Raw genomic sequence first — 20,829 nt, 5'->3', positions numbered from 1 at the left:
TGGCTCCATCCTAGGGTGGTCCCATCAAGCCCCATCCCCATTGGGCGCTGCCCAGACCCCGGCGCACGTCCCGCCGGAGCGGCGGGCGCCATGGAGGCGTGGCGGCAGTGCGCGCGGTGGCTGGTGGCCGCGCGGGTGCTCCCGGCCGCTCACCGCGCCAGCGGCCCCGAGGGCCACGTGTGGGACCTGGCGCAGGCGCTGCGGGACGGGGTCCTGCTGTGTCACCTCCTCAACGCCCTCCTGCCCCGCGCCGTGTCCCCCCACGACATCTGTCCCCGCCCGCAGATGTCACAGGTGAGACCCGGCCTGGGGGATGGGGACAATATGGGGACAACGGGGGGATGGGGACTAAGGTGGGAATGGGGGTGACGGTGACAAGAGGGTCGATGGTGACAATGGGGATAATGGTGGTGATGGGGGGGACAAGAGGGTCAATGGTGACAATGACAGATGGTAGGAATGAGGGTGACAAGGGTGACAAGAGGGTTGATGGTGACAATGGGGATAATGATGGTGATGGGGGTGACAAGAGGGTCAATGGTGACAAGTGTAGATGGTGGGAATGGGGGTGACAAGAGGTTCAATGGTGACAAGGACAGATGGTGGGAATGGGGGTGACAAGGGTGACAAGAGAGTTGATGGTGACAAAGGGGATAATGGTGGTGATGGGGGTTACAAGAGGGTCAATGGTGACAATGACAGACGGTGGGAATGGGGGTGACAATGGTGACAAGAGGGTTGATGGTGACAATGGTGACAAGAGGGTCAATGGTGACGATGGGGGTGACAAGAGGGTCCCATGGTGACAATGACAGACTGTAGTGATGGGGGTGACAATGGTGACTGGAGGGTTGATGGTGACAATGACAGAGATGACACCAACGGTGGTGACGATGATGGGATGACGGTGACAATGACAGAGATGCCACCAATGGCGATGACGATGGGATGACGGTGCCGATGGCCATGACGGTGCCAAGGGGGGCGCCGATGGGGGTCAGGGTGACATGGGGGTGACACGGTGACGGTGCCACCGCAGTTCCTGTGCCTGAGGAACATCCGCACGTTCCTGAGCGCCTGCACCGACAAGTTGGGGCTGCCCAAGCACCGGCTCTTCGGGGCCTTCGACCTCTTCGACGTCCAGGACTTCGGCAAGGTGGGGACCCAGGCGTCCGGGGGGGACCCAGGCATCCGGGAGGGACCCAGGCGTCTGACTCTCGATGTCCCCTGTGTGTCCCCAGGTCATTGACACCCTCTCGACCATCTCCTGGACGCCCATCGCTCAGAGCAAAGGCCTCACGTGAGTGGAGGGGACCCAGGCATCCGGGGCTCAAGGGACTCAGGTGTCCGGGCCTTGAAGGACCCAGGCGTCCGGGACCCCTTCCTGAGGGACCCAGGCATCCGAGCTTTGAGGGACCCAGGCATTCGGGGCTCAAGGGACCCAGGTGTCCAGGCCTTGAAGGACCCAGGTGTCTGGGATCCCTTCCTGAGGGACCCAGGCATCCGAGCTTTGAGGGACCCAGGCGTCCGGGGCTCAAGGGACCCAGGCGTCCGGGGCCTCGAGGGCTCAGGGGCATCCAGGGCTCAAAGGACCCAGGTGTCCGGGCCTTGAAGGACCCAGGTGTCCAGGCCTTGAAGGACCCAGGCGTCCGGGACCCCTTCCTGAGGGACCCAGGCGTCCGGGGCTCAAGGGACCCAGGCGTCCGGGGCTCAAGGGACCCAGGCGTCCGGGGCCCAAGGGACCCAGGCGTCCGGGTTGTGTCCCCCTTACCCAGGCCCTTCCCCACCGAGGACTGCATTGGGGACGATGACATCTACAGCGGCCTGTCCGATCTCATCGAGTGAGTGGGACGTTCTGGTCCATACTGGTCCATACTGGTCCATACTGGTCCATACTGGGAACAGCTTAAGTGTCTCTAGGGGGGCTTGAAGGGGATACCGGGCCATACTGGGGGCAGCTTAAGGGCCATACGGGTCCATACTGGTTCATACTGGGGATAGGCTGGGGGACTCTGGGGGGCATTTGAGGGTGATACTGGTCCATACTGGTCCATACTGGGGATAGATTGGGGGGTTCTATGGGGGCTCGTGGGGCACACTGGTCTATACTGGGCCATACTGGGGATAGGTTGGGGGGCTCTATGGGGGTTCGCGGGGCACACTGGTCCATACTGGTCCATACTGGGGATAGATTGGGGGGCTCTATGGGGGTTCGGGGGCACACTGGTCCATACTGGTCCATACTGGGAATGCAGCGACACGGCCGAGGAGGATGATGAGCTGTACGACTGCGTGGAGGCTGAAGGGGACGATGGGGACGACGTCTACGAGGACCTGATGCGATCGGAGCCACCGACGGCCACCGTGGGTGTCACCTCCCCTTCCCGGACGCCTGGGTCCGCTTCCCGGATGCCTGGGTCCCTCTCCCGGACACCTGGGTCCCCTGTATTTGCAGAAGGAGCTGGATCGGCGGCTTTGCTGCCTCCAGGAGCTGCGGCAAACGGAGGAGAAGTACACACAGACCCTGGAGAGCATCTGCCAGGTGGGGACATTGGGGACATTGGGGACAATGGAGACAATGGGGGATAACGAGGACGTTGGGGACATTGGGGACAATTGGGATGTTGGGGACAATGGGGACGTTGTGGACATGGAGAGACTGGGGACAGTGGGACATGGAGATGTGGGGGACATGGGGGACAATGGGGACATTGGGGACAATGGGGACATGGGGGATAATGGGGATGTTTGGGACGTTGGGGACAATGGGGACAATGGGGACATTGGGGACAATGGGGACATGGGGGATAATGGGGATGTTTGGGACGTTGGGGACACTGGGGACACTGGGGACAATTGGGACATGGGGGATAATGGGGATGTTTGGGACGTTGGGGACAATGGGGACATGGGGATGTTGGGGACAGTGGGGACACTGGGGACATGGAGGGACAAGGGGGGACATTGAGGTAGTTGGGGACACTGAGGACATGGGGACATTGGGGACGTTGGGGACATGGGGAGACATTGGAGACATGGGGACATCAAGGAAATAAAGGGACACTGGGGGACATTAGGAACATGGGGGACAAGGGGGGACAATGGGGACATGGGGGACAATGGGGACATGGGGGACAATGGGGACATGGGAGATAATGAGGATGTTTGGGATGTTGGGGACAATGGGGACACTGGGGACATGGGGATGTTGGGGACAATGGGGACATGGGGGACAATGGGGACATGGGAGATAATGGGGATGTTTGGGACGTTGGGGACAATGGGGATACTGGGGACATGGGGACACGGGGCTATTGGGGACATGGCCCCGGGCTCCCAGTGCTCCCAGTAAGTCCCAGTTTCCCCAGCACTTCCTGCGGCCGCTGCGGCACTTCCTGCCGCCCCAGGACCTGGAGAGCGTGTTCATCAACACCGAGGTGACCCCGGCACACCAGTCACACCAGTAACCCTCCCAGTGCTCCCAGTAACCCTCCCAGTGCTCCCAGTACCAACCAGTGACCCCCCAGTGCTCCCAGTAACCCCGACCAGTCACACTAGTGATCTCCCAGTACTGACCAGTAACACCCAGTAACCCTCCCAGTAACATCCCAGTAACATCCCGGTAACATCCCAGTGCTCCTTGTAACCCTTCCCAGTGCTCCCAGTAACATCCCAGTGATTCCAGTAACATCCCAATGCTCCCAGTAACATCCCAGTAACATCCCAGTGATCCCAGTAACATCCCAATGCTCCCAGTAACATCCCAGTAACATCCCAGTGATTCCAGTAACATCCCAGTAACATCTCAATGCTCCCAGTAACATCCCAGTAACATCCCAATGCTTCCAATAACATCCCAATGCTCCCAATAACATCCCAGTAACATCCCAGTGCTCCCAGTAACATCCCAATGCTCCAAATAACATCCCAGTAACATCCCAGTAACATCCCACTAACATCCCAATGATCCCAGTAACATCCCAGTAACATCCCAGTGCTCCCAATAACATCCCAGTGCTCCCAGTAGCATCCCAATGCTCCCAGTAACATCCCAGTAACATCCCAATGCTCCCAATAACATCCCAATGCTCCCAATAACATCCCAGTAACATCCCAGTGCTCCCAGTAACATCCTAATGCTCCCAGTAACATCCCAGTAACATCCCAGTGCTCCCTGTAACCCTTCCCAATGCTCCCAGTAACATCCCAGTAACATCCCAGTGCTTCCAGTAACATCCCAATGCTCCCTGTAACATCCCAGTAACATCCCAGTGCTCCTTGTAACCCTTCCCAGTCCTCCCAGTAACATCCCAGTAACATCCCAGTGCTTCCAATAACATCCCAATGCTCCCTGTAACATCCCAGTAACATCCCAGTGCTCCTTGTAACCCTTCCCAGTCCTCCCAGTAACATCCCAGTAACATCCCAGTCCTCCCAGTAACATCCCAGTAACATCCCAGTGCTCCCAATAACATCCCAATACTCCCAGTAACATCCCAGTGCTCCCAGTAACATTCCAGTGCTCCCAGTAACTCTTTTTCGGGGTGTCCCCCCCAGGAGCTGCTGCAGCTGCACCAGCAATTCCTGGGGGAGCTGCGGGGGATACTGGGAGCAACTGGGAGCACTGGGGGGGCCCGCGGGCTGCCCCCCCTGTTCCTGACCTACAAGAAGAGGTACTGGGGGAACTGGGAGGAACTGGGAGGAACTGAGGAGAGGTTACTGGGAGCACTGGAGGGAACTGGGGAGACTGGGATGTACTGGGAGCACTGGGGGGAACTAGGGAGACTGGGATGTACTGGGGGGAACTGGGAGGAACTGGGAGGAACTGGGGGGCGAGTTACTGGGAGCACTGGGGGGAACTGGGGACACTGGGAGGAACTGGGAGGAACTGGGAGGAACTGGGAGGAACTGGGGAGGGGTTACTGGGAGCACTAGGGGGAACTGGGGAGACTGGGATGTACTGGGGGGAACTGGGAGGAACTGGGGGCACTGGGAGAGGCCCATTTTATGGCCTGTTTTGGGTCTATTTTGGGGTCATTTGGGGCTATTTCATGGTTGATTTTTGGGCCAAATTCTCTCCATTTTGGGCCCAACTTCAGGTCCATTTTGGGCACAATTCTGTCCATTTCAGGTCCAATTCTGGATCCATTTTGGGTCCATTTCTCTCCATTTTGGTCCTGTTACCAACTCAAACCCCAACCATTTTGCACCCAATTTCGGGTCCATTTATGTCTATTCCAGGGCTGATTTTTGGGTCCAATTCTTTCCATTTTGGGCCCAACTTCAGGGCCATTTCAGGTCCAATTTTGAGTTCAATTTGGCCACGTTTTGGGTGGATTTGGGTGGATTTTGGGTGGTTTTTGTCCACAGGTTCCTGCTCTATGGCCGCTACTGTAGCCAAGTGGAATCGGCCGCCCGGCGCCTGGACCAGTTGGCCACCAACACCGACCTGCGCATGAAGCTGCGGGTGCGCCCGGACGCCTGGGTCCCTTCCATGGGACCCCCCCCAAACCCCCCCCTTGAACCCCCAAATCTCCCATTAACCTCCAAATCCCCCCACGAAACTGCGGGTGCACTCGGACGCCTGGGTCCCTTCCATGGGAACCGCCCCCCCCATGACCTCTGTGACTCCACGTGACCCCTGTGATCCCCTTGACCCTACGTGACCCCCCCATGACCCTTTGACAACCCTTGACCCCTGTGACCCCTTGACCCTTGTGACCCCATGACCCCTGTGACCCCACATGATCCCCTTGACCTCTGTGACCCTCCTGATCCCTGTGACCCCCATGACCCCTGTGACCCCACATGACCCTTGTGACCCCTGTGACCCCACATGACCTCCCTTGACCCCCATGACCCCTGTGATCTCCCATGACCCCTTTGACCCCACATGACCCCTTTGACCCCACATGACCCTTGTGACCCCTGTGACCCTACATGACCTCCCTTGACCCCTGTGACCCCCGTGACCCCCATGACCCCCTTGACCCCCCGTGACCCCTGTGACCCCCCGTGACCCCAGGAGTGCTCCCAACGAGCCAACAACGGGCGCTTCTCCCTGCGGGATCTGCTGATGGTGCCGATGCAGCGAGTGCTCAAGTACCACCTGCTGCTACAGGTCTCATCCCGGGGCATGCCTGGGTCCCCTGGGGCATGCCTGGGTCCCTTGGGGAGGAAGGGGCATGCCTGGTTCCCTTGGGACATGTCTGGGTCCCTTGGGGAGGAAGGGGTATGCCTGGGTCCCTTGGGGATGTGGGGACACACTTGGGTCCCTTGAGGCATGCCTGGGTCCCTCAGGGATTTGAGGGAATGCCTGGGTCCCTTTGGGAAGAAAAGGGATACCTGAGTCCTCTGGGGCATGCCTGGGTCCTCTAGGTCCCCAGGGGAATGCCTGGGTCCCTTGGGGCACACCTGGGTCCCTCAGGGCACGCCTGGATCCCTCAGGGATGTGTGGGCATGCCTGGGTCCCTCAGGGTATGTCTGGATCCCTCAGGGATGTGTGGGCATGTCTGGGTCCCTTGGGGCACACCTGGGTCCCTCAGGGCACGTCTGGATCCCTCAGGGATGTGTGGGCATGCCTGGGTCCCTCTGGGCATGCCTGGGTCCCTCAGGGATGTGTGGGCACGCCTGGGTCCCTTGGGGCACACCTGCGTCCCTCAGGGCATGCCTGGGTCCCTCAGGGATGTGTGGGCATGCCTGGGTCCCTCTGGGCATGCCTGGGTCCCTCAGGGATGTGTGGGCACGCCTGGGTCCCTTGGGGCACACCTGGGTCCCTCTGGGCACGTCTGGATCCCTCAGGGATGTGTGGGCATGCCTGGGTCCCTCGGGGCACGCCTGGGTCCCTCAGGGATGTGTGGGCATGCCTGGGTCCCTTGGGGCACACCTGGGTCCCACTGTGGGGGGGTTCTACCCATTGTCCCTCGGTGGGGGAGGTGGGGCCCGGACGCCTGGGTCCCTGCTGTGACCTCTGACCTCTGACCCCCAGGAGCTGGTTAAGTTGACCCCGGAGCCAACGGAGCGGGAGAACCTGAGGGGGGCGCTGGACGCCATGAGGGTGGATTTGGGGGGTCCTGGGTGGTTTGGGGGGGTCTTGGGGAAGTTTGGGGGGTTCTTGGGGGGTCTTGGGGGTCCTGGGGGGGTTTGGGGGGATCCTGGAGGCAGTTGGAGGGATTTTGGGGGAGTCCTGGGGGATTTTGGGGGGTCTGGGGGGGATCCTGGGGGCATCTTGGGGAAGTTTGGGGGGTTTTGGGGGGTCCTGGAGACACCTTGGGGGGGTCTTAGGGGGTTCTGAGGAGTTTTGGGGGGGGCCCAGGGGCATATTGGGGGGTCCTGGGGGATATTGGGGGAGCTTTAGGGGGTCCCAGAGGGTCCTGAGGGGTCTTGGGGAGGTTTGGGGGTGTCTTAGGGGGTTCTGATGGGTTTTGGGGGGGTCTTGGGAGATTTTGGGGGGGTTCCAGGGGGTTCTTGGGAGTTCTGGAGTTACTTGGGGGGTGTTGGGGGGTCCTGAGGGATTTTGGGGGGTTCTGGTGGGTTTTGGGGGTCTTGGGGTATCTTAGGGAGTCCTGATGGGTTTTGGGGGGTCTCAGGGGGATCTTGGGATGTGTGGGGGGTCCTGGGGATGTCTGGGGGAATTTGGGGGTGTCTGGAGGTGTCCTGGGGCTTTGGGGGGTCCCTGGGGAGGTTTGGGGGAGTCCTGGGGGTTTTGGGGTGTCTGGGGAATGTGGGGTGTCCTGGGGGGGTTTGGGGTGTCCTGGGGAGTTTTGGGGTGTCCTGGGGGGTCCCCGGGGGTGTTGTTTTTTTGGGGGGGTCTGACTGTGCCCCCCAGGATTTGGCTCAATGTGTGAACGAGGTGAAACGGGACAACGAGACCCTCAAACAGCTGACGAGCGTCCAGCTGTGTCTGCACAACATGGTGGGGACCCCGAAACCCCCTGAGACCCCAAACCCCCCCACCCTGGGACCCCCCCAAACACCCTGAGACCCCCCAAAGCCCCTCAAAGCCCCTGGGACCCCCCCAAACTGCCTCTGCACCCCCAAACTGTCCCAGTGTCCAGCTGTGTCTGCACAACATGGTGGGGACCCCAAAACCCCCTGGGATCCCCCTTATGTCCCTGTGTCCCCTCCATGTCCCTCACGTCCCTCATGTCCCCCCATGTCCCCATATCCCCATGTCCACATGTCCCCATGGCCCCCCATGGCCCCATGTCCCCATGTCCACGTGTCCCCCCCATGGCCTCATGTCCATGTGTCCCATGTTCCCCATGTCCCCACATCCCCATGTCTCCATATCCCCACATCCCCCCATGTCCCCCCATGTCCCCATGTCCCCATATCCACATTCCCCCATATCCCCATGTCCCCCCATGTCCCCATATCACCCATATCACCCATGTCCCCGGATGTCCCTGGATGTCCCCGCCATGTCCCCATATCCCCATGTCCCCCCATATCCCCATGTCCCCCTATATCCCCATATCCCTATGTCCACGTGTCCCCATGTCCCCCCATGTCCCCATGTCCATGTGTCCCATATCCCCATGTCCCCTCATGTCCCCATATCACCCATGTTCCCATATCCCCCATGTCCCCCCATGTCCCCCCATGTCCCCCCATGTCCCCCCATGTCCCCCATATCCCCATGTCCCTTCATGTCCCCATATCACCCATGTGCCCATAACCTCATGTCCCCCCATGTCCCCCCATGTCCCCTCACGTCCCCATGTTCCCCATGTCCCCCCATGGCCCCCATGTCCATATGTCTCCATATCCCCATGTCCCCCCATGTCTCACATATCCCCATGTCCCCATATCCACATGTTCCCCCTGTCCCCCATGTCCTCTATGTCCCCCCATATCCACATGTTCCACCTCTCCCCCATGTCCTCTATGTCCCCCCATGTCCCCATATCCCCCTGTCCCCATGTTGCCCCATGTGCCCCCATTGTCCCCATGTCCCCCCATGACCCCATGTACCCCCATATCTCCCTGTCCCCATGTCACCTCATGTCCTCCCAATGTCCCCATATCCCCCCATGTCCCCATGTCCCCATGCAGCCGCAGTCCCTGGCTCAGTTCGGTCGCCCCAAAATCGACGGGGAGCTGAAGGTCTCCAGCACCGAGAGGCGCTCCAAGGTGGACAGGTGGGACGGGGACATGGGGACACCGTGGGGACACCGCGGGGAGACCCATGGGGACAACCACAAGAACACGGGAATACCCATGGGGACAACCACAGGGACATGGGGACATCATGGGGAGACCCATGGGGACACCACAAGAACATGGGGACACCACAGGGACATCCACAGGGACATGGGGACACCCATGGGGACACCACAGGGAGACCCATAGGGACATGGGGACACCATGGAGACAACACAAAGAGAATGGGGACACCACAAGAACATGTGGACACCACAGGGAGACCCATAGGGACATGGGGACACCACAAGAACATGGGGACACCACAGGGAGACCCATAGGGACATGGGGACACCATGGAGACAACACAAAGAGAATGGGGACACCACAAGAACATGGGGACACCACAGGGAGACCCATAGGGACATGGGGACATTCAAGGAGACTCCATGGGGACACCACAGGGACATGGGGACACCACAGGGACATGGGGACACCACAGGGAGAACCACAGGGACATGGGGACACCATGGAGACACCACAAGGAGAATGGGGACACCACCAGAACCTGGGGACACCCTTGGGGACACCCAAGGGGACACCACAGGAACATAGGGACACCATGGAGAGACCCATGGGGACACCACAAGAACCTGGGGACACCCATGGGGACACCACAAGGACATGGGGACACCCAAGGAGACACCATGGGGACACCACAGGGAGATGGGGACACCCAAGGGGACACCATGGGGACACCACAAGAACCTGGGGACACCACAGGGAGACCCACAGGGCCATGGGGACACCATGGAGACACCACAAGGAGACCACAGGGACACCCATAGGGCCAGACAGATGGGAACACAAGGACACCTTGGGGACACCCCGAGGTGTTTGGTGGCCATGGTGTCACCTGCGTCCGTGTCCCCAGGTACGGGTTCCTCCTGGACAAGGCCCTGATCATCTGCAAGCGCCGTGGGGACAACTATGAGGCCAAGGACGTGGTGGACCTGCAGAGCCACCAGCTGCGCGACGGTGGCCTCGGGCCCCGTGACGGCAAGAAGGTACCAAGGGGAACGGGTGGTGGCCCAAAGGACGGGTCTGGTGGCCCAACAGCCAGGTCTGGTTGGTACGAAGTCTTCGGTGGCCCAAGTGTCCACATCTGGTGGCCCCAAGTATCTAAGTCTTTGGTGGCCCAAGTGTCCATATCTGGTGGCCCAAGTATCCAAGTCCTTGGTGGCCCAAGTGTCCACATCTGGTGGCCCAAGTCTCCAAGTCCTTGGTGGCCCAAGTAACCAAGTCCTTGGTGGCCCAAGTGTCCACATCTGGTGGCCCAAGTATCCAAGTCCTTGGTCGCCCCAAGTGTCCAAGTCTGGTGGCCCAAGTCTCCAAGTCCTTGGTGGCCTAAGTCTCCAAGTCCTTGGTGGTCCAAGTGTCCAAATCTGGTGGCCCAAGTATCCCAGTCCTTGGTGGCCCAAGTGTCCACATCTGGTGGCTCAAGTATCCAAGTCCATCGTGGCCCAAGTGTCCAGATCTGGTGGCCCAAGTGTCCACATTTAGTGGACCTCAACATCCAGGTCCCTGGTGACCCAAGTGTCCAAGTCCTTGGTTGCCCAAGTGTCCACATCTGGCGACCCAAAGTGTCCAGGTCTGGTGGGACCAAGTGTCCATGTCCTTGGTGGCCCAAAGTGTCCAGGTCTGGTGGCCCAGGTGTCCACATCCTTGGTGGCCCAATTGTCCACATCTAGTGGCCCTCAACATCCAGATCCTTGGTGGCTCAAGTGTCCATGTCCTTGGTGGACATGGACAAATCCTGGTGGCCCCAGGTGTCCGGGGGTGTGGAACCCAGGCGTCCGGGTGGTGAGGAACCCAGGCGTCCGGGGGTGAGGAACCCAGGCGTCCGGGCGCCGCTGAGCCCCATTCCCTGCAGTGGAGCCACACGTTCCTGCTCATCGCCACCGCCGGGCTCCAGGGCTACGAGCTCTTCTTCAAGACCCATGAGCTGAAGAAGAAGTGGCTGGAACAGTTCGAGATGGCCCTGTAGGTGCCCAGCACCCATGGGTGGGGGTCCCATCCTCATTGGTGGCCCTGGGGGTGAGACAATTTGCCCCCCCAGCAGCCTCACATCCCCCACGTCTCTTGGTAGCTCCAACATCTTCCCCGAACACGCGTTGGCCGATGGGCATGAGTTCCAGATGTTCTCCTTCGAGGAAACCACGTCCTGCAGGGCCTGCCAGATGTTGTTGAGGTGGGACCCCCAAAATGACGGCCCATTTTGGGGGGGGATGGGGTGATATGGAGAAGGGGATTTAGGGGGTGGAGGTCAAGGTTGGCCAATGGTTGGGTGGAGTCAAGAGGTGGGTGGGGGTCAATGGTTCGGTGGGGGTCAAAGGTTGGGTGGGGTCAATGGTTGGGTGGGGTCAAAAGGGGTCAGGGGTTGGGAGGGGTCGAAGGGTTGGGTGGGGTCGAAGGGTTGGGTGGGGTCAAGGGTTGGATGGGGGTCAAGAGGTGGATGGGGGTCAAGGGTTAGGTGCGGGTCAAGGGTTGGGTGCGGGTCAAGAGTTGGGTGGGATCAAGGGTTGGGTGGGGTCAATGGTTGGGTGGAGGTCGATGGTTGGGTGGGGTCGATTGTTGGATGGGGGGTCGATGGTTGGGTGGGGTCAAGGGTTGGTTGGGTGGAGGTCGATGGTTGGGTGGGGTCAATGGTTGGGTGGGGTCAATGGTTGGGTGGGGGTCAAGGGTTGGGTGGGGTCAATAGTTGGGTGGGGGGTCAATGGTTGGCTGGGGTCAATGGTTGGCTGAGGGTCAATGGTTGGGTGGGGTCAATGGTTGGGTGGAGGTCGATGGTTGAGTGAGGGGTCAATGGTTGGGTGGAGTCAAGGGTTGGGTGCAGGTCGATGGTTGGGTGGGGGTCAATGGTTGGGTGGGGTCACTAGTTGGAGGGGGGTCAATGGTTGGGTGGGGGGTCAATGGTTGGGTGGGGTCAATGGTTGGGTGGAGATCGATGGGTGGGGGGTCAAGGGTTGGGCGAGGTCAAGGGTTGGGTGGGATCAAGGGTTGGGTGGGGTCAAGGGTTGGGTGGGGTCACTGATTGGGTGGGGGGTCGATGGTTGAGTGGAGGTCGATGGTTGGGTGGGGGTCGATGGTTGGGTGGGGTCAAAGGTTGGGTGTGTGGAGTCCCAGGTTGGCCAAGGCCACCGTGGGCCAATCCCGGGCCGGCTCAAACCCAAGGTGGTTGATCCCGGTGGGGCTCGAGGGCCGGGATTGGCTGTGGGGCACGGGGGCGTCCCCTCGTGCTCACCGTGTCCCCCCTTGTCCCCAGGGGCACGTTCTACCAGGGCTATCGCTGCACCCGCTGCCGCGCCCCCGCGCACAAGGAGTGTCTGGGCAGGATGGGGCCCTGCGGGAAGGGCGGGGCTGGTGAGCGGCATCATGGGACGGAGGGGGACGGGCAGAGAGGGTTGGGGGAGCGGGAGACAAGATGGCGGACACAGTGCCAGGGATTGTGGGGTACAAGATGGCTGATGTGAGCGTTATGGGGTACAAGATGGCTGATGTGAGCAGGGTATATTGGGATACAAGATGGCCGACGTGGGCAAGGGAGTTTGGGGTACAAGATGGTGGATGCAGAGCTAGGGATTGTGGGATTCAAGATGGCCGATGTGAGTATTATGGGATACAAGATGGCAGACATAGAGCCAGGGATTGTGGGATCCAAGATGGTTGACATGAGCATTATGGGATACAAGATGGCCGCCATGAGCAGGGGATTGTGGGATCCAAGATGGCCGACAAAGCACAGTGCACTGTGGGATACAATATGGCGGACATATTGCCAGGGATTGTGAGATATAAGATGGCTGATGTGAGCATTATTGGGATACAAGACGGCTGATGTGAGCAGGGGATTGTGGGATACAAGATGGCGGAAATAGAGCCAGGGATTGTGGGATCCAAGATGGCTGACATGAGCAGGGCATTATGGGATCCAAGATGGCAGACACAGAGCCAGGGATTGTGGGATACAAGATGGCAGACATGAGCATTAGGAGATCCAAGATGGCCGCCATGAGCAGGGGATTGTGGGATCCAAGATGGCCGACAAAGCACAGTGCACTGTGGGATCCAAGATGGCTGATGGGTGTTAATGAGTGTTAATGAGTGTTAATTAGCGCTAATTACCCCATTAACGAGTGTTTCCTCTTCTCTACAGACCCCGGAACCCGGAAGGTACCGGCGGGAACTGGGAAAATGGGGCAAAATGGGCGGGAAATGGGTCGAAATTGGCGGGAAATGGGTCGAAATGGGCGGGAAATGGGTCGAAATTGGCGGGATATGGGTTGAAATTGGCGGGAATGGGTCAAAATGGGCGGGAAATGGGTTGAAATGGGCGGGAACGGGTCGAAATGAGCGGGAAATGGGTCAAAATGGGCGGGAATGGGTCAAAATGGGCGGGAATGGGTCGAAATGGGCGAGAATGGGTCAAAATGGGCGGGAATGGGTCAAAATGAGTGGGAAATAGGTCAAAATGGGTGAAAATGGGCGGGAATGGGTGAAAATGGGCGGGAATGGGTGAAAATGGGCGGGAATGGGTCAAAATGGGCGGGAATGGGTCAAAATGGGTGAAAATGGGTGGGAATGGGTCAAAATGGGCGGGAATGGGTCAAACTGGGTATGAATGGGTCAAAATGAGTGGGAAATAGGTCAAAATGGGTGAAAATGGGCGGGAATGGGTGAAAATGGGCGGGAATGGGTCAAAATGGGTGAAAATGGGTGGGAATGGGTCAAAATGGGCAGGAATGGGTTAAAACGGGTGGGAAACAGGTCAAAATGGGCTGGAATGGGTCAAAATAGGTGGGAAATGGGCCAAAATGGGTGGGAATGGGCCAAAATGGGTGGGAAATGGGTCAAAATGGGCGGGAATGAGTCAGAATAGGGGGAAATGGATAAAAATGGGCAAAAATGGGTTAAAATGGGGGAAAAGGGTCAAAATGGGCAGAAATGGGTCAAAATGAGCGGGAAATGGGTCAAAATGGGTGGGAATGGGTTGAAATAGGCGGGAATGGGTCAAAATGGGCGGGAATGAGTCAAAATGGGTGAAAATGGGTGGGAATGGGTCAAAATGAGCAGGAATGGGTCGAAATGGGTGGGAATGGGTCAAAATGGATGGGAATGGGTCAAAATGGGCTGGAATGGGTCAAAATGGGCGAGAGATGAGTCGAAATGGGTGAAAATGGGTGGGAATGAGTCAAAATGGGCAGGAATGGGTCAAAATAGGTGGGAAATGGGTCAAAATGGGCGGGAATGAGTCAGAATAGGGGGAAACGGATAAAAATGGGCAGGAATGGGTCAAAATGGGCGAGAATGGGTCAAAATGGGGGTAAATGCGTCAAAATGGGGGGAAACGGCTCAAAATGGGTGAGAATGGGTCAAAATGGGTGAAAATGGGCAGGAATGGGTGAAAATGGGTAGGAATGGGTCAAAATAGGGGGAAATGGCTCAAAATGGGCGGGAATGGGTCAAAATGGGTGAAAATGGGCAGGAATGGGTGAAAATGGGCAGGAATGGGTCAAAATAGGGGGAAATGGGTCAAAATGGGTGGGAATGAGTCAAAATGGGTGAAAATGGGTCAAAATGGGCAGAAATGGGTCAAAATAGGTCCCAACTGGGTCATCTTGTCCCCAGAACAAGTGGCCGCGGCTGCAGTCTGAGCCGGGACACCTGGGTGAGGACACAGCCCGGATGCCTGGGTCCCCCGGATGCCTGGGTCCTCGTGTGAGGGGCAAAGGGGAGGGTCCACACCCGGACGCCTGGGTCCTCATTTCGGGGGTGTCCATGTCCCAGACGCCTGGGTCCTCATTTTGGGGGTGTCCATGTCCCGGACGCCTGGGTCCTCATTTGGGGGGTGTCCATGTCCCGGATGCCTGGGTTCTCGTGTCGGGGGAGCGTCCAGACCTGGACGCCTGTGTTCCCCCGGACGCCTGGGTCCCTCCCCATGGACTGTCCCCCCGCAGGGCTCCCCAAGATGGAGGCCACGCAGCCGTACGGGGGTGTCCCCCCCCCGCCAGGGTCCCTGGGGACCCCCCTGCGCCTCAGCCCCGGGGACGTCCTGGAGGTGACAGTGGCCGAGGCCGAGCAGCTGTGGTGGCAGGTGAGGACAGAGTGCCATGTCCCCCCCATGTTCCCTGTGTCCCCTCATGTCCCCACAATGTCCCCTCAATGTCCCCTGGTGTTCTCATGTCACCCCAGTGTCCCCAATGTCCCTCCCAAGTCCCCCCAGTGTCCCCCCATCCCCAGGTCCCCTGATGTCTCCCCCCAGTGTCCCCCCATCCCCAGGTCCCCTGATGTCCCCCCCACGTCCCCTTGTGTCCCCATGTCACCCCAATGTCCCCATGTCACCCCAATGTCCCCATGTCACCCCAGTGTCCCCATGTCCCCTCATGTTGTCCCCATGTCCCCCCACATCCCTTCATGTCCCTGTGTCACCCCAATGTCCCCATGTCCCCCCAGTGTCCCCATGTCCTCCCATGTTGTCCCCATGTCCCCTGATGTCCCCCCCACGTCCCCTTGTGTCCCCATGTCCCCCCAATGTCCCCATGTCCCCCCAATGTCCCCATGTCCCCCCATGTTTTCCCCATGTCCCCTGATGTCCCCCCCACATCCCCTTGTGACCCCTGTCACCCCAGTGTCCCCACGTCACCCCAATGTCCCCACATCCCCCCATATCCCCCCCACGTCCCCTTGTGTCCCCACGTCCCCTTGTGTCCCCACGTCCTCTTGTGTCCCCATGTCCCCCCAGTGTCCCCATTTCCTCCCTACGTTCCCCCCGTGTCCCCTGATGTCCCCCCCACATCCCCTCATGTCCCCACATCCCCTCATGTCCCCACATCCCCTCAATGTCCCCATGTCACCCCAATGTCCCCACATCCCCCCAGTGTCCCCACGTCCCCCCCACAATGTCCCCATGTCCCATTGTCCCCAGGGCAGGAACTTGGCCACCGGTGACCTGGGCTGGTTCCCCTGCGCCACCGTCAGACCCTTCGTCCCCGTGAGTCGCGGGGACCCCAAAACTGTCCCCAGGGACCCCCAGAAATGTCCCCAAGGAGCCCCTGAGATCTGGGGGCGTCCTGGGCTCTGGGGGTGTCACTTTGTCACCTTCTTGTCCCCAAATCTGCTTCTGTCCCCAGGTGCCGCTGCCGGATCTGTCCGTCTACCCCTGGTTGGTGTCGGGGACCCCAAAATCCTCTTCTGGGACCCCAAATCCTCCCATGGGACCTCAGTTTTTCCCTGGGCCCCCAAATCCTCTCCTTGGACCCCAAATCCTCTCCTTGGACCCCAAATCCTCCCATGGGACCCTAATCCTTCTCTGGGTCCCCAAATCCTCTTCTGGGACCCCCAAATCCTCTCCTTGGACCCCAAATCCCCTTCTGGGCCCCCAAATGATCTTCTGGGACCCCCTAATCCTCTCCTTGGACCCCAAATCCTGCCATGGGACCCCAGTCCTTCTCTGGGTCTCCAAATCCCCCTCTGGGTCCCCAAATCTTCCCCTGGCTCCCCAAATCCTCCCTCAGCCCCTGGGGACCCCAAATCCTCTTCTGGGACCCTAAATCTTCCCCTGGGACCCCAAGTCCTCCCCTGGGTCCCCAAATCCTTCTCTGGGCCCCCAAACTCCCCTCTGGGCCCCCACAACCCCTGGGGACCCCCCAAATCCTCCCCTGGTTCCCCAAATCTTCCCCTGGGCTCTGGGGACCCCAAAATCCTCCCCTGGGCCCCCAAATCCTGTCCTGGGACCCCCAAATCCTCCCATAGCCCCTGGGGCCCCCAAATCCTCCCCTAGGGACCCGAAATCTTCCCCTGGGACCCCAAATCCTTTCCTGGGACCCCCACATTCTTCCCTGGGCCCCCAAATTCCCCTCTGGGCCCCCACAACCCCTGGGGACCCCCCAAATCCTCCCCTGGGTCCCCAAATCTTTCTGTGGGCCCCCAAATCCTCCTGTGGGCCCTGGGGACCCCCAAACCCTCCTGTGGGCTCTGGAGACCACAAGACCCCATCAACCCTCCCCAGGGTCACCCCAACCCTCCTGTTTTCCCCCCAAATTCTCCATCCACGTGTCCCCCAGCCCCCCAAAACCCCCCCAAATCCCCTGGGGTGGCATTTTGGGGGGTTCAGGACCACGTGCCCCCCACATTTGTAGGTTCGCCGGCCCCATGGAGCGCGGGGAGGCCGAGGAGGCGCTGGCCCCACGTTCGGACGGCGCGTTCCTGGTGCGGCAACGGGCGAAGGACGGCGGCGAATACGCCATCAGCATCAAGTAATGGGGGGACACCCACGTTTTTTGGGGTGTCACAAGGGTGGGGGACACCCTGAGGGGTCACCCCACCGCGTCCCACCCCCAGGTTCCGTGGGGAGGTGAAGCACATCAAGGTGATGACCGGAGAAGGGTTGTTCCGCGTCACCGACAAAAAGGCCTTCAAGGGGTTGGTGGTGAGTCTTGGGGGCAACCCAGATGTTTGGGGACCCTCCCAGATGTTTGGGGAGCCCTCTGTGGGTTGGGGGAGCTGGTGGTGACCCCCGAATGGTCTCCAGGAGTTGGTGGAGTTCTACCAGCGCCATTCGCTCCGGGATTGCTTCAAGGCGCTGGACACCACGTTGGCCGTGGCCTTCAAGGAGCCTGAGAGGCGCGCGGGGCCGTGGGCGCACGGTGGGACATGGGGACAAAGGGGGGACATGGGGAGGTCCCAGTGGATGGGTGAGGTGGGGTGGAGGTGATGGAGTCCCACCATTGAGGTGAGGTGGGATGGGGGTGGTGGGATCTTAGGGTCGTGGTGGGATGGAGATGATGGGGGTCCCACCATTGGGGTCATGGTGGGTTGGAGGTGATGGGGTCCCACCATTGGGGTGAAGTGGGATGGAGGTGGTGGGATCTCAGGGTCATGCTGGGATGGAGATGATGGGGGTCCCACCATTGGGGTCATGGTGGAGTGGAGGTGATGGGGTCCCACCGTTGGGGTCATGGTGGGGTGGAGATGATGGGGGTCCCACCATTGGGGTCATGGTGGGGTGGAGATGATGGGGTCCCACCATTGGGGTCATGGTTGGATGGGGGTGATGGGTTGAGTTGAGGGACCAATGGTCAAGAAGAACCAAGGGGGACACGTGGGACAAGGGGACAGTTGGGTCATGGAGTCACCTCATTGACAATGGCCAAGGTTGGGTTGAGTGACCAACAGCCAAGAGGCACCAAGGGGACAGTTGGGTGATGGAGTCACCTCATTGACAATGGCCAAGGTTGGGTTGAGTGACCAACGGCCAAGGGGGACAAGGGGACAGTTGGGTCATGGAATCACCTCATTGACAATGGCCAAGGTTGGGTTGAGTGACCAAGAACCACGGGAGGGTCGATGGGACACAACAACCATGAGGAGCAGCTGGAGGGACCACGGTCGCCGCGAGGTGGCCCCGGGGGACCCCAAGGTGGCCCCGGGGGACCCCGTGTCCTTGTCCCCAGGCGCCGTGCGCAGCTTTGGCTCGGCCAAGGCCCGGTACGACTTCAGCGCCCGCGACCGCACGGAGCTGACGCTGCGCGAGGGCGACGTGATCCGCGTCCTCAGCAAGAAGGGCCACCCGGGCTGGTGGAAAGGGGAGATCTACGGACGGGTAGGACCCCCACGCGTGGCGCCCGAGCTCCAGCACCTGCTCCCATGTGTCCTTCACCCATCGTGTCCTTCCTCTTCCATGTCCTTCACCCATTGTGTCCTTCTTGTCCCGTGTCCTTCACCCATTGTGTCCTTCTTTTCCCATGTTCTTCACCCATCGTGTCCTTCTTCTTCCATGTCCTTCACCCATTGTGTCCTTCTTGTCCCGTGTCCTTCACCCATTGTGTCCTTCTTGTCCCGTGTCCTTCACCCATTGTGTCCTCCTTGTCCCATGTCCTTCTCCCATCATATCCATCTTCTCCCATTGTGTCCTTCACCCATTGTGTCCTTCTCCTCCCATGTCCTTCACCCATTGTGTCCTTGTCCCATGTCCTTCACCCATCGTGTCCTTCTTCTCCAATGTTCTTCACCCATTGTGTCCTTCTTCTCCCAAATCCTTCACCCATCGTGTCCTTCTTGTCCCATGTCCTTCTCCCATCATGTCCATCTTCTCCCATTGTGTCCTTCTTCCATCATGTCCTTCTTGTCCCAACATGTCCTTGTCCCAACATGTCTTCCCACTCCCAACGTGTCCTTCTTGTCCCATCATGTCCTTCACCCATCATGTCCTTCTTCTCCCATGTCCCTCTCCCAATGTGGCCGTCTTCTTCCATCATGTCCTTCTTCTCTCAATGTGTCCTTCTTCCATTGTGTCCTTCTTGTCCCATCATGTCCTCCTTGTCCCATCGTGTCCTCCTTGTCCCATCATGTCCTTCTTGTCCCATTGTGTCCTTCTTCTCCCAATGTGTCCTTCTTCCATCATGTCCTTCTTCTCCCATATCCCTCTCCCAACACGTTCATCTTCTCCCAATGTGTCCTTCTTCTTCCATCATGTCCTCCTTGTCCCATTTTGTCCTCTTGCTCCCATGTCCTTCTTGTCTCAACATGTCCTTCTTGTCCCATCCTGTCTTTATTGCCCCATCATGTTCTTCTGCTCCCAATGTGTCCTTCACCCATCATGTCCTTCTCCCGTGTCCATCTTGTCCCAACGTGTCCTTCTTGTCCCAACGTGTCCTTATTGTCCCATCATGTCCTTCTTCTCCAATGTGTTTCTTCTCCCAATGTGTCCTTCTTATACCATCATCTTCTCGTCCCATCGTGTCCTTCTTGTCCCATCGTGTCCTTCTTGTCCCATCGTGTCCTTCTTGTCCTATCGTGTTCCTTCTCCTCCCATTGTGTCCTTCATCTCCCATCATGTCCTTCATCTCCCATCATGTCCTTCATCTCCCATCATGTCCTTCTTGTCCCAACATGTCCCATCGTGTCCTTCATCTCCCACCGTGTCCTTCTCCCCCAGGTCGGATGGTTCCCCGCCAACTATGTGGATGAAGATTACTCGGACTATTGCTGACCACAGACCCCCCCATCCCATCCCATCCCATCCCATCCCATCCCATCCCACCCCATCCCATTCCCCAGGAGGGACAATAAACGAGGATAAGGACGAATCATGGGGTCGAGTTCTGTGGGAAGGGACCCAGGCATCCGGGTAGAGGTGACATCCCAGGGTTGATGTCCCCAAGAAGGGACCCAGGCATCCAGGTGGGGGTGACCATGGGGTTGATGTCCCCAAGAAGGGACCCAGGCATCCGGGTGGGGGTGACCATGGGGTTGATGTCCCCAAGAAGGGACCCAGGCATCCAGGTGGGGGTGACCATGGGGTTGATGTCCCCAAGAAGGGACCCAGGCATCCGGGTGGGGGTGACCATGGGGTTGATGTCCCCAAGAAGGGACCCAGGCATCCAGGTGGGGGTGACCATGGGGTTGATGTCCCCAAGAAGGGACCCAGGCATCCGAGTGGGGGTGACCATGGGGTTGATGTCCCCAAGAAGGGACCCAGGCATCCGGGTGGGGGTGACCATGGGGTTGATGTCCCCAAGAAGGGACCCAGGCGTCCGGGTGGGGGTGACCATGGGGTTGATGTTCCCAAGAAGGGACCCAGGCGTCCGGGTGGGGGTGACCATGGGGTTGATGTCCCCAAGAAGA

The 20,829-nt window shown here is 59.3% G+C and overlaps 1 protein-coding gene across 1 annotated transcript; it reads left to right on the top strand.

Moving 5' to 3' along the window:
* Nucleotides 1-90: 90 nt before the first annotated feature.
* On the top strand, nt 91-20,194 carry VAV1 (vav guanine nucleotide exchange factor 1; the record flags this gene model as incomplete). The annotated part of the gene is made up of 27 exons (XM_080361309.1): nt 91-294; nt 1,040-1,156; nt 1,242-1,300; nt 1,776-1,841; nt 2,256-2,364; nt 2,456-2,542; nt 3,369-3,437; nt 4,558-4,673; nt 5,371-5,467; nt 6,026-6,121; nt 6,989-7,057; nt 7,829-7,915; nt 9,058-9,143; nt 10,079-10,211; nt 11,078-11,187; nt 11,294-11,395; nt 12,470-12,567; nt 13,361-13,377; nt 14,833-14,872; nt 15,162-15,298; nt 16,130-16,195; nt 16,335-16,366; nt 17,343-17,459; nt 17,545-17,632; nt 17,735-17,849; nt 18,657-18,805; nt 20,141-20,194. 27 exons carry the CDS (start codon nt 91-93, stop codon nt 20,192-20,194), a joined length of 2,520 nt encoding a protein of 839 aa, XP_080217435.1.
* Between the last annotated feature and the right edge of the window lie 635 nt (nt 20,195-20,829).

This window comes from Nesoenas mayeri (genome assembly GCF_963082525.1).
Source record: "Nesoenas mayeri genome assembly, chromosome: 31".
Taxonomy (NCBI): domain Eukaryota; kingdom Metazoa; phylum Chordata; class Aves; order Columbiformes; family Columbidae; genus Nesoenas; species Nesoenas mayeri.
This window is presented reverse-complemented; position numbering and strand designations above follow the sequence as displayed.